Here is a 13,186-nt window from a genome sequence, read left to right as displayed (position 1 = left end):
CCCCCCGGCGGTTTGCCCCGCCCCCGAGGGGCGGTGCGCGACGCCAACGGTCGCCGGGGCGGTCGGTGAGGGGGAGCGGGACGGCTGCCCTCCGGCCAACGCGGCGCCCTTAAAGTGCGGGTTTTGCGGCGCCGGGTCGTAATTCCGAAGCTCCGGCACCGAATTTCACTGAGTTCTGTGCCCGTCGCTGCGGTTCCGCTCGTGACGGGAGGGGGGGAAGGGAAGCGAAGGCGCGGCCCCGCAGCTCAGGGCGGTTCGCCGGTGGCAGGTGTGTGAGGCCTTGGAGCTGAGGTACAAAGTGCGTTCTGTGTGGCGCTCAGCGGTGCTCCCGCAGCTCCTGTCCGCGCCGGGCGGAGCCCTCGGCCTCCTGTGTGGCCATGTGCAAAGCAAAACGCCTTCCCGGCGTCCGTGGGCAACGGTGGCCGTTTCTGACAGAATCCGGCTTGTAACAGCGGCTGAAATGCCGTACTCCTCATCTCCTCCTGAATTTACCCAATTCCTCCAGAATCGCTTCCATAAAGTGGGAGATCGATCATCCAGACCAATATTGACACTCCCCGAATAAGATTAACAGCCCTTTAATAAGGATTAAAGTTGGCTTCACATAATATGGTGGGTGTTACTGATGCCACACGCACATCCCCAAGGGAAAAGAAGGAAAAAAACCCCAAATGTTAAACTTGCCGGTAGCTTCATAGAGATCTGGAGATGACAATTACAGCTGGCTCCCCTAGAGGTGGTTGTAAGCCCAGCTAATAAGAGGGTGCCTGAAACACACAACAATCACTTCCATGGCTACAGTGACAAGAGTTCAGTACTTCCCTGGCAGCCTGGCTGCTCAGGCTGATGTTGCTGTACAGTTTTACATCTGTGTTGCGCTTGTGGCCAACACCTTCGCAATGTTAGAGGTGAAATATCAACAGTAGTCAGTCTATACCGATGTATACCTATACTGAAAGAAGTAACGTTACAACAGCTTAAAAGTTCACCTTCCAAAATAAACTAAAATTTAATTTTGATGCAAAACAGTTGATGATAAAAAAACCCGCATAGTTCTACGTGACTTTACAATGCAAAAAATCTTTTAAAAAGTATTACAGAGTTGCATGCCCGACTGTCCTGTTTTCTGTATCAAATTTGTTCACTTTTAAATTATTTTTTCACTGTCAGCTCCACAAATATTAATGCTAGCTAAGGTCAAACAGAACTCTTCCTCCCCTGTGCAGCTTCGTGAACAGGAATGGTAGTGTGGCCCAGATTCTTTCTCTGGTTCTATTAGTGTCCATTCACATCAGGATTACACAGCTGTAATCTATTGGAAAACAATTAATTTACATGAGAAACATGACGTCAAGAATCTAGGTCGCTCAGTGCGACCTCTGTGGGGGACATAGCAAAAAAATTACAAAATCTAAAATTATTTAGGTAACTAAAATTGACAGAGTTGGGTGTCTATTCAACAGCTAATCTGTTGAATAATGGTGCAATTTTTGTGCAACCATTTCCAGTGTGGAATCTTGTTCTAAGAGGATGACTCAAGATGGTGGAAATCGTGTTACTTTTTTTTTGCCTCCATGTTTTTCATGTGGATCAAAAAAAAGGTATGTGTTTCCCTCCGAGGCCCACTGAGTCAGGTAATCGCAATTAATCACCTGATAGTGTTCTTTGAAGTATGGGTGGTGATGATGCTCCTGTTTGTCACAGTGACCGTCTCTCTCCATGTCTCCCAGTGATGCAAGAAGCTGTGCTGAAAACCTGCTCCTACCTCTGCTTGCTTTAAAAATAGAACTGCTGTAGTGACTCAGATGGGCTTGACCTGGGAATCTTGTGGAGTGCAAGGAAAGAGAGAGAAAAAGCAAGAGACAAGATGGAGTTCAAGGGCACGAGGAGGAGATGGCTGAAGGAAGGAGGAATGGAAAGCAGGTGCATGGGGCTTATGGACACAGAAGAGAGAGAAGAGGGTCAATCAAGAGGTGAGCCTAGAGGGCAAGAGGGAGAAACAACTAGAAAATGAAGACTATAAATATTACAAGAAAAATGAAAAAAAAAACTAAGAAAAGTAAATATGAAAAGAAGTCATCCTGTTGAGGAGAGAGGGGAAACACACATTGGCATTTGTTTGTTTGTTTTCTCTTTGTTTATGTCAGTCATACTCTTCTAATTAAGTCAGAACATAAAGGAAACAGGTATAATACCTTTATAATATGTTGGATTATTCCAAGAGTTGCAATTTCCCTTTTTAGAAACATCTCCTACAACACAGTTTTTTTGTAGAAACAGAAATTTATGCAGCTACAGGTCTTTGTAGTTTATTTCACAAAAAAAGTAAGGTTTCTTTAAGGTACACTATTTAAATTCACTGCAGGGCTCAAGTAAAAGTAAAGAGATTTCATTTAGAGACCTCAAGACAGTACCAGAGATTTTATATCTCTTTAAATGACTTATATCAGTTTGGGGTAGATCAACATTTCACAGGGCAGCGAGGTTCATCCTCACACAAAGAAATCAAGACACAAAGAGCTTTAAAATAATGTAGAGAAGCCCAGGAAAATATTTCGCTGTGTTTTGCAGATACATTCTTCAGAGGACGATACTGTGTAAGTATGGTCAGAAAATGTCTCAATGAGTTTGAAAGCTCTTTTAGACTTCCTTGCTGCCTCAGTTGAGCAAGCTGAAAATAGTTGCTAGATTAGATAAATCCCCAAGCTCCTGTAGCCCAGTGACATATTTTTAGAGAAGGGTTTTGCTGTTATCCACGTGTGCTGCTGCTCTTACCTGTAGTTTAATCCATGCTTAGTTTGTGTCACCTTGACCTGAATCCAACCTGGCGGGATAGAGGCCGAGTGGGGAATCAGTGTTGGGAGTACAAGCTCCGCTCAGCCTCTGAGTCAACAGAGTCTGGAAGTGTCCAAATAGTTTAATTGTCTCACACAGTTGCAGCTGAGATGTCTGTGACTGCGGGGTTTGTGCTATTTGTGGTGGAGAGTTAAAACCACACATTGTTGTGTATAGGTTGTCTGAGAAAAATAGTATTTTTGGTATTGCAAAATCAGAATATGAAATTGCTTTTAAGTGCCATAGTGCTGTGGTAAGAGTCTTCCTGGGTTAAACTGAGAGGGGTTTTTACCATTGAGCTTAGTAGGGCCAGAATGTCATTTTATAGCACGTAGGACATCAGTAGGTATAAACCATGAGGCAGTTTCTGAAGCCATCACTCAGGGAAATGTGCTCTATGGGACCGCTGGTCACACAGGCCTGGTGTTCTCTACCTTTTTGTTCAGCCCATCTCTTGAACACCTCCAGGGATGGTGCCTCAACCACCTCCCTGAGCAGCCCATTCCAACACTCAATAACCCTTTCAGTGCAAAAATTTTTCCTAATATCCAATCTGAACCTCCCCTGGTGCAACTTGAGGCCATTTCCTCTTGTCCTATCACCTGTGACTCTGGAGAAGAGGCCAACCCCCACCTCCGTACAGCCCCCTTTCAGGTAGTTGCAGAGAGAGATAAGGTCTCCCCTCAGCCTCCTTTTCTCCAGGCTGAACGATTTCCATTAGATTGACTCCATTCTAGCCACACTAAAGAGTTTTTCCAAATTTATGCACACAGATGGGTAGAACAGCACACACACCAACTGAAGGGATCACGACTGAGTTAAATGCAAGCTCAGTTCTTAAAGGTTCTGTCAAAAGTATGTCCATGCTGCTTTCAGCAGCGTAGCGTTGGCTGGCTTCAAGCTTGTTGGAAGGCCGGGGAGTTCAGCCTCTCTGCTTTACTTCTCTCTGGGTCGGGGAGCCTGCACACGAAAGGCATCGATCCGTTGGGTAAGTTCATGGAACTAATGAGTTGCTACTGAAGTCCACAGCCCAGACGTGAACTGAGGAGGATGCGGCGTGGAAGTTTCTCCTTTCAACTACGTGGGCTCGGTGCTAGTTGCCGTGGGAGGCAGAACCTGCCGTTTGATTGCTGTCCTCTGCCACGCGGGCAGGAGCAAAGCGACGGCACACGCACTCGGGAAGCAGTTATTGCTGCCTTTAAATGGCACCACTGGCTGTGTCCCAACTAACAAGCTCAAAGCAGCTTTTGGGGTGTCTAAATGAGTTGCAGTGCAGTAACAGATGAAGTCTTGGGTGCCTTCAGATGGTTTCTGGCACATTCGTACAGCTTTGGTATTGGGGGCACCACCACCAAGTGTTTGCAGCGTACGCTGCTGGTGAGGGTTATGTGATTGCTGACACTGAATAGTGACCGCTGCTTGGCTAGGAGTGACACTTCTCTTTCTGTGCTAAGTTAAATGGCACCGTTGTGTATTTTTCTCTCTGCCTTTCTATTTTCTATTTTCTATGCCTTTCTATTCCCAGGCTGTGTTGTGCACTCTTAAAAGCCAGAGTTCTGAACAAAGCTGAGTTATGAACTGATGAGTGAGATGCCTTTTTTGACGTCTGGTTTGCCGGTGTGTTAGCAGGTGTTATTCAGCCCACGCCAGAAGTGGGCAAAAGTTATTAGCAGTTGTGGGGGAACCTGCTGTTTGGCAATGGAGTGAGCCTTAATATAGACTGAGTTCCAGGCACCCACGTGAAACTCTGCGTGACAAGGCCTTGGAAAGTCCGCAGGTGACACGGGAGCCGCTGTGTGCCATTTCCTCAAATAGGAGGAAATAGGAAGTACGGCGTGATTGCACAGCAACGGGCTGTTACTGCACCGTTTCTTCCCTGTTCTTGGTATAAAAATAGTATCTTTCCAAATGGCTGCTGGTGCCATCTGACAAGACCTCTTACTTTGTGAAAAATAAATGCAAATGTTTTCCTTTATGTCAGTTATGTTAACTATTAGGCATGTCAGTATTACATTTTTGGCACACATAACCAAGATTTCTGACAATATTGTGAAAATTCAGCTTACGTTTCTAGTTCAGATTTCCAAAAAAAATAATAATCCAAAGCAAATCCAACTGCTTGGCACAATAGCATCACGTTTGCATAGCGTGTTCACACAAGCTCTGGAGAAGAGCAATGATGACATCTCACTTGATGTTTGCAGTTTTGCCCTGTTATAGCTGTAAATAAAATTCAAATCACCACTTTTGGTCAAAACTGCAGCAGAGCAGAATGCTCAGTTTTATCAGTATTTTAAGGCTGGGGCTTATATTCAATTGAATAACTTTATCCGTATCAATTGAATAACTTTGTTACCGACAAAGAAAAACCAATAGGGGTTTGAGTGATCAGGCAGCAAGTTTAAGAAACAACATCCATTATCAATTAAATGTAAATATTTTTATTTTAAAAAATGTTAATGGCACCTTAGAGGCAGTCATGACTACACAACAAAATATACAAAAATTACATTTTGTAGTTGCATCTTTCCACAGAGCTGCACGAAATGATAGTGGCGTGAGAAACGTGGTAGATCACACACTGAGACAATTAACTTTAGTCAATAAAAGCAGACAATTTTTGGTACACCTTGATACTACCAGACCCAGGTCCCCGGGGTAAAAAAGAAAGGTGGCTTTGTGCAAAACTTTCCAACAACAGTACAACTTAATATGCTAAACACACAGCAAATCAACCGTACAAGATAGTGTAATTAGTCCTCATGCAGTCTTTATATACAGCATCATCTCAGTTTGCTTTTTCAGGGAAATTAAGTAATTCCATTAACTAAAAAATTTAGGTTTTTTATAAAAAATAACTTTTTTTAGTCTTTCGTAGCTGTGATGTTAAATTGTCTGATTCTTTCTATTGAATTCTACTCAGCATCAGAGAGGCCTTTCAAACTTTATCTGAACTGAAGCCTTTGATAATCTCTTGTGCTTTACAGAAGAGCAATATAATTAATTAAAGGCCATGCTCTGGCATGATGGTAAATGAAAAAAGCAGTTAAATATTTGCTTGATTAAAAAAAAGGAGAATAAACTTGCCTGATTGCTATTCCTAGATGGACTTTCAGAAGTGATTAAATTCTGTTATCCAAATTGAAGTCTTTAATTACATTAATCTGCATTTACCTTCTGTTGTACCATTGAATCAGGACGTTAAATGTCTATATCACAGTGGAAAGGGCCCTGGTTTCCAAATCTGGTTTCCATACCACCTACATGAACCACAAGCTTCTGTGGGTTGGTTTGGGGGTTTTTTCCAAATAATTTCCTGTTCCTTGATTTTAACTCCAGAAAGCAGTACCTGTGATTGTGCAGTTGGCTTTGTATCAGACGTAAGCCTGAGCTGATTCCTCTGTGAACAGCAGCATTCAGCTTTAACACTGGAGTCAGTCCTCCTTTATGTTATTCAGTAGCTACTCAATAGCTTAACCCTTATGATTACAAAACTGAAGCTTGTGTTAGGCTGGATTTGTCCAGCTTCAGCTTCCAGTGAGTGGATCACGTATCTTTCCTACAGCAAATGACCTTCCCCTGTTGAATTTCTATTCCCCAGATAAGCTGTCACGATTTGTTCGAAGAAAACCATTGGCTTTTAAATATCCTTCACGTAGGGCAGACAACAGGTCTATACGTGGTGGTCCTGCAGCAGAGGCACTGCAGAATACAAGCATTTTGATATTAAAGTAAAAAGCCATCAGATTGGATAGTGCTTCTCTGAGAATTCAGAACAAGACATCACAAGAGCAAAGCAAAATGAGAAGCTGCATGACCATGTGTAACGTAAAGCAGAAAGAGTTGAAACTGCATCTCAGTCCATGCTGTCAATTACTTAATTGGGTGTTCAACAGTAACGGACTTCTACAGCTGAAGCTAGTAGAAGGATGCATTTTACAAGTTTTAGAGGAAACCTAATTTAGACTGAATGCTGAAATGGGAGAGATCAGGAAAATTGTGCTAACCTTCACGAGAAAGTAAATCTCCAGCAACCTCTGAGCAAAAAAGCTGCCAAAAGCCTATAGAACAGGCATTAACAAGCTAACTGAAGGGATTTTCAGTTGGAGAACTACCGTCAAAGGGAAGTGGAATAACTGACTACCAGGCAGCGCCAAGCAGAAAAGACACTGTCTGGCAACTTTTTGTTGAGTGGGAGTGTACAAGCACACACTACGAACGTCTAGTGTGTCGTATGAGAACATGAAAGCAAACGGTATCCTGACAGAACGTGGTTAATTGACTGAGAAGCTGAACAACGTTCTAATTAAGAGAATTAAGAGAGGTCTCACAGCCATTTGGGATGGCCTAGGTATACTTTCACAGCAAGGAGAGCTCTGACTGCAGGTCAGATACGTCCACTCCCATAATCCCAGCCCAAGTGGTGGAAGTGATGCCGACACCAAAGTTAGTGGCACAGGCACCAGCCTGGGCTGTCACACCCTGCTGCTGTTCTTGTCTGTTGCCTGTCGGCAAGAGCTAGGAAGAACCTTCCTCCACTGAAGCTGCCCCCTCGTTCTGCAGGGAGGCTGCCCAGAGCACAGTTTTAGGGGCAGCTAAGGAGTCACTGCAAGCAAGGAAGAAAAAGGTTTATCTCCCTTTTTGTCCCTGCTTCACACTCTCAAGACCTCTCCATCAACCCTCTGAATCTCTAGACGTGGAGAACTGTCCACCTCTTTCACTGGTTTTTCTTCCAGCCTAATGAGCTCACCTGGCATAAGGTAAACTGCATCACACACCAGTGTCACCACAGGGTGAGAAACGGGAGGGTGAAAGCAGGAGGGGACACTTCCTTCTCCTTTGGCTGGCCGCCTACTTGGCAGAGCTCCTAGCACCACAGCCTTAACTCTGGGCAAAACGATGGCAGTTTTACCAAAACGCAGGCTTTTGCCCTTCACATCTTTTTTTAATGTCTTGATGCGTTTCCCATCCTTCAGTGATTTAAATCCAGCAGGGAAAATAACCTAGAGAAGCGCCGTGCCCGTTTACCAATTAGGGTTGTTTTAATTTGCATGAGTAACATTATGCAGCCTTTACAGCTTTTTGTGTCCTCTGCAACAAGGGAACGCAAGACTCTTCTTGCATCAATTTGGACCCAGTCAGATTTTATCAAGACAGCGAGCAATCTTTCACAGCCCCATTGATTTTATGTTCTACCCTCATTTTGCACTGAGGTTGCCTTCCAGGTCTGTAAGAGGGTGCCCGTGGAGCAGAAGTCCTCACGTCCCCAGGTTGTACCATACCAACTGCCTTTGTTCTAAGAAAAACAACTGATCTTTCTCCTGCCTGACCTTGAGCCTACCTGACATCACGTTTTCAACTACATGCACTAGCACTGGGAGGATTAGCTCTTTAAACACATAACCATGCAGCAGGCAAAGGAGTTTTTACTATGTAAAAATTACTAATGTGATATTTCTTTCTGCACGTGTACCCCTCTGAACCCATTGAACAAAATGCCAGACAAACAGTGTTTTCTCAAGTGGCCAAACCAGAAGGTGGCTGTGCAAATGGAGTAGAAGAGTAGAGGTTATAATAAAGGTGGCAAGAAAACACCACAAAGAGTCACAGCTTTCTGAGGATCAGTACCAGGACCCTTGTGGTTTTTTGTACTGGAGTTATAATGTTGTGGAAATGGGGTGGGAAGTCATATGGTTGATTATTAAAAAGAGTGGCGGAATTTAGAAAAAGACTTCAGAAAGGAAAGGACTCTGAACAGAAGCACGCTCATTGGCTACAGGAATGGAAAGTACGGACTATAAAAAGACATACGCCTTTTCAAAAATGAAGATAAGAACAGATTATATGAAAACAGTGGAAAAGACCAAGGGGATCTCAGGACACATCAAAAGAGCATAAAAATAAACCAAGGGAAACCCTTTCTTGTGATGTAAAGGCCAGGAAAGAGCTAGTTCTTTTTTCCTTTTAATCTTTTTAAAGGGACTTTCCTGTGAAGATAAGTTTATGAGCTGCATCAGTGGAAGCAATGCCCTCAGTTTATGAGCCGGCTGTAAAAGGAGGCTAGGTACTGGGAAGGTGGGGTGAAGGCCTGTTGCAATGCACTCGTACAGTGCCAAAATGTGTTAAGAGGCATGAGAAGAAAGGTCTCCCTGAACCGAACAGCAGCACATGCAGCAATTAAAACAGAAAAGTTAAATACATAATATCTCTTTCCTTCTTCAGGGGATACCAGGAATACAGGGGCAAAGGCAACGAGAAAAAAAAAAAAATAAGGAAAAGAAGAACATATCTATCTAATAATTCTTCCTGACACAGCCAGAGATAAAGTCTGGGCTTCATAAAGTCATATCCCTCTCATCAGGACTTTTTCTTTCCACTCCACCTTTCCTCTGAAGATGAGGCAGGGCTGGGTTAGGATAACATGTGTGTGCCTGATCTGACCCATTTCCGGTGCCTGTGAGCCGGCACAATCCTTCCTGATTTCTCTGTTCGAAGGTGTAGCACACATAAAGAATTCTTTAATGACTTTTAGAGTGTTTTAATTGAATTTTCTAAATGCTGAGTCATATCATTATTTATGCGATTAATTTTGTCTTTCCTTCAGTCCCTGAAGCCACAAAAAGTAACTGTATTCATTGTTCATCCAATTATGGTAAAATGTCAAAGTTCTTCCCCTGCCCCCTTGTGCCCCCTCCCTTTCCTCAGAATAAAGTTTTCTGAATTTCTACACCAACTATTGCACTTGATTGAAACCAAATACATCCAGTAATCCCCTCCCCGCCCCCTACCCCATAAAACCAGCATAGCAAATACGGCAACCGAAAAGAAAATCTGTTGTGAAAATTATTGTCAAAGTAAGTAATACTGAACATCAAATAAGTGGAGACACTGTCTTTTCATTTAACAGAGAGCAGAGAAGAATTCTGGTTGTGGTGGTTTGGTTTGTTTTTTGTTTTGTTTTGTTTTTATTAAAGGTCTTGTTTTACATCATGGCTGAAAGCCAAGCAAATTTCAGGGAAACTTTTTTGCAGTTCTTAAATCAAGCAAAATAAATTCCAGTGAGAAAACAAACCCAACCCTGTTTCCTAGTAGTGGTACTGTATGCTAATACATTATTTTCAGGAATGTTTGTCAAGAGAGTCTGCACAGTGGTTGTATATTTACAGTAGTTTAACTCCCTGCTCCCCAAAGCTGTTCCCTCATGTTTTTTCCACATTGCTTAATCTGACAGAAGAAAGAAATCCACTATACCCAGGGTCCCAGCACCTCTCTGCTCTGCGTTCAGTTAGAGCACCCCAACAATTCAGTGCTCACAAAGGCTAACCTAAATGTTGCCTTGCTGTGTACTCCTTTCCCCTTGCAGGTTGCAGGGCTTGAGGGAAGGGAGTGCTTTGGTCTGCGTGACAGCTTACCCACCAGTTACTTGCTTCTTTACTCCTTTACAAAGTGGCACTGAGATCTTGTCATTCAGTTCAGTTCAGCTTTGGAAGCCTTAGGCCACATTTGTGTGTTTCCCAAGCGTGATAAGGAACAGTGCCAGGACAGAACAACCACTAACTGTGGTCAACAGTCATCACTGGTCTAATTTACAAACAATAAACCCTCTGTGTAAAAGGTTACTAGGAGATGAATCACGTTTTGCTGGTCCTGAAAACTATACAGAAACCCCATATACAGATATCCATTAATTTAGAATCAAGAACTATTAATACATATGACCGTATAATTTGGCTTATCATTCTAGTTAGATTCAGAGAGAAAATTAATTTATTAGTCTAACAGGGCTGATACACATTATGGTGCACTCCCTCCCAATCACACTTTTTGCACTCCAGTCTCATAGAAAAAAGCACACCCGACACACAGTTGCTTGGATCCCTCCCAGAGCATCATACCCCCTTTTGTGGGTGTGGGTCTGTAGAGTGGAAAACCTGTTGGATTAAGGCAGAAGACCGACATAAGCGAGCAGTTCATCACTGCCAATTAGACACAATCGGCTCGAACAGGCAAGTGACTGCCAACAAATACGCATTTACGTATTTACACCTTAAAGTCCAAGGGTCTTTGTAGCCTTCTCCAGCCAGTCCGCACATTTAAACTGACAAAACATAATCTGTACATACAGCACTTAAAAAACAGGGAGGTTCCCTCCCAATCACACTTTTTGCACTCCAGTCTCATAGAAAAAAGCACACCCGACACACAGTTGCTTGGATCCCTCCCAGAGCATCATACCCCCTTTTGTGGGTGTGGGTCTGTAGAGTGGAAAACCTGTTGGATTAAGGCAGAAGACCGACATAAGCGAGCAGTTCATCACTGCCAATTAGACACAATCGGCTCGAACAGGCAAGTGACTGCCAACAAATACGCATTTACGTATTTACACCTTAAAGTCCAAGGGTCTTTGTAGCCTTCTCCAGCCAGTCCGCACATTTAAACTGACAAAACATAATCTGTACATACAGCACTTAAAAAACAGGGAGGTAAAGAAAAAAAAAAAAAAGGAAAAAGAAAGCAGGCAGACCAGCAGCTTCATCTTGGTATAATCATCCTTTCTATGGCACAAATGATATGATCCCAGTTTTTACAAAATATTGCCAGCAGTGTCACTGCGAAAAAAGTGCAGATGATATGAAAACGGCTCTTCATCATAGGAGCAATGAACTTTGCAATAGTAGAGACACACACCAAGATGACAGTCATGAAGGCCAGGATAACATTTATACATTTCCCCAGGAGCACTTTGGCATTAACCGTTTCGGACTGCTGCGCTTGCTGTTCTTGCTGATGAAGCTCCAGCTTTGAAACCCGGGTCTGGCATGATTCCAAGGCTTCCTGGAGACAGAAAGCAAGAATTAGGGCAATTCTATTTCCATACACCACTTTTGCCATTTTAGCTGTAGAGCCATCCATCAGCTAGATAGAACTGTAATGTGTTATAGACTCCTAAAACTTGAATGACCCACCAACTCACAAATGCACAGATACACCTGCATGTGTGTATCACTGTTTGCTCAGGCATTATCAACTCTAAAAACTACATTTTGGACAGTGTTGTCACATTTTTCATGCTTGAGAAAAAAGTATAACAACTCTAATGGTCATGACAGATAATGTTTCCTGCATATACTGATGAGATAAAGAACTGGGAAGCCGTTGTCATGGCAACTTCCACAGCATTGAAACAGCATCAAAGTAAGTTTCTTTGTATACACGGTAGAAAACATTGGAGTAGTGCAGGCTTGCTGCCATAATAATTAAATCTACTTTGGAACACGGAGCATTTGGTTTACACCATCTCTCCGGCCTACATTACCTTTTTTACTCAAAGCCACTACAGTGCTGAGATTGAGTCCCCAGTAAGAGGTTGCCTTCTCCCCCTGTCAGTGTGAATGAATTAATGAGGGCTTATTAACCCATACCCCAAGCGGGCAGCACGCACTGGAGAAATCTGTGGTGATGCTTTTATGGGATTCTCTCTCTCATGTGATATATTCCACTTCATGTTTTGTTCTACAGAAAGCAGACCTTGCACTTCTGCTTGAGGGTGGACTAAAAATGGTCTTCGAGTAAAATGGTTCCCAAGTCACTAACCCTATACTTGAGGCCTCTCAAAGTGAAACATGGGAAAAATTCCTACTGCTTCACTTACTTGCCAAAATGCCATTTTTTGCTGGAGCTGGGACTTGGGCACCACAATGTAACATAGCGCAAGGCTGTAACTAATGAGATCGATCAACTTGACATAATGTTTTACCACTGTGTAAAAAGGGAAAATTATGCTCCAGCTTCCTGACTTTCTTCCCCACTCTCAAACTCCAAACATTTTCCTTGCACTGGCAGGGGTGTTCACCTGATCCCACAGTACGATGATTCAACTCAATCCTCCACATAAAAACAAACAAACAAGACCAGTGCACAGGGAGTTATTAGCTTTCTTTGGCTGGCTCACTCCTCCCTTGTTTTGGCAAGCTGAACTGGCTCACCATGTGGCCAGCCAGGCACCCAAGTCCACACAAAGCACATGGGACAGGACCTGACAAAAGGCTGCTTCCTCTCACTGTTCTAGGAATTAGCAACAATATAGAAGACGGTTCTTAACGGTGGCACAAAGTCCCTTAGGGTACATGCATGCTCTCCACTACACACTAAAGAACCTTCCTGGTCTTTCTTCCACTCTGATCGTAAATGATTTTCAAATCATCTTGTGCTGCTTTGGAGAAAGTCCAGCTGCAGAAGTCTGATACCGGCAGTTCTGCATTGAGAGGCTGAGCAAGTGTTTTAAAAACACTCTGCCCATCCCCTGAGGACAGAGTGCTCTGAAGGTAGGTTATTAGTTAAAATATCCACA

At 43.2% G+C, this 13,186-nt stretch overlaps 1 protein-coding gene across 6 annotated transcripts in view; it reads right to left on the bottom strand.

Moving 5' to 3' along the window:
- Window positions 1–9,762: 9,762 nt before the first annotated feature.
- The window catches only part of TMCC3 (transmembrane and coiled-coil domain family 3), a 104,550-nt gene continuing 101,126 nt past the window's right edge, over window positions 9,763–13,186 (bottom strand). For 5 of the 6 annotated variants that reach the window (XM_014963156.1, XM_014963157.1, XM_014963154.1 and 2 more), the window contains one exon: window positions 10,990–11,670. In XM_014963156.1, coding sequence (XP_014818642.1) covers window positions 11,368–11,670 — 303 coding nt within the window. In that variant the 3' untranslated portion in view covers window positions 10,990–11,367. Of the gene's footprint in view, window positions 10,949–10,989; window positions 11,671–13,186 lie in introns of those variants that run through there. The other variant, XR_001414219.1, reaches the window with a different exon arrangement.

The sequence above is a fragment of the Calidris pugnax genome, unplaced genomic scaffold (assembly GCF_001431845.1).
Source record: "Calidris pugnax isolate Ruff unplaced genomic scaffold, ASM143184v1 scaffold44, whole genome shotgun sequence".
Lineage (NCBI taxonomy): Eukaryota > Metazoa > Chordata > Aves > Charadriiformes > Scolopacidae > Calidris > Calidris pugnax.
This window is presented reverse-complemented; position numbering and strand designations above follow the sequence as displayed.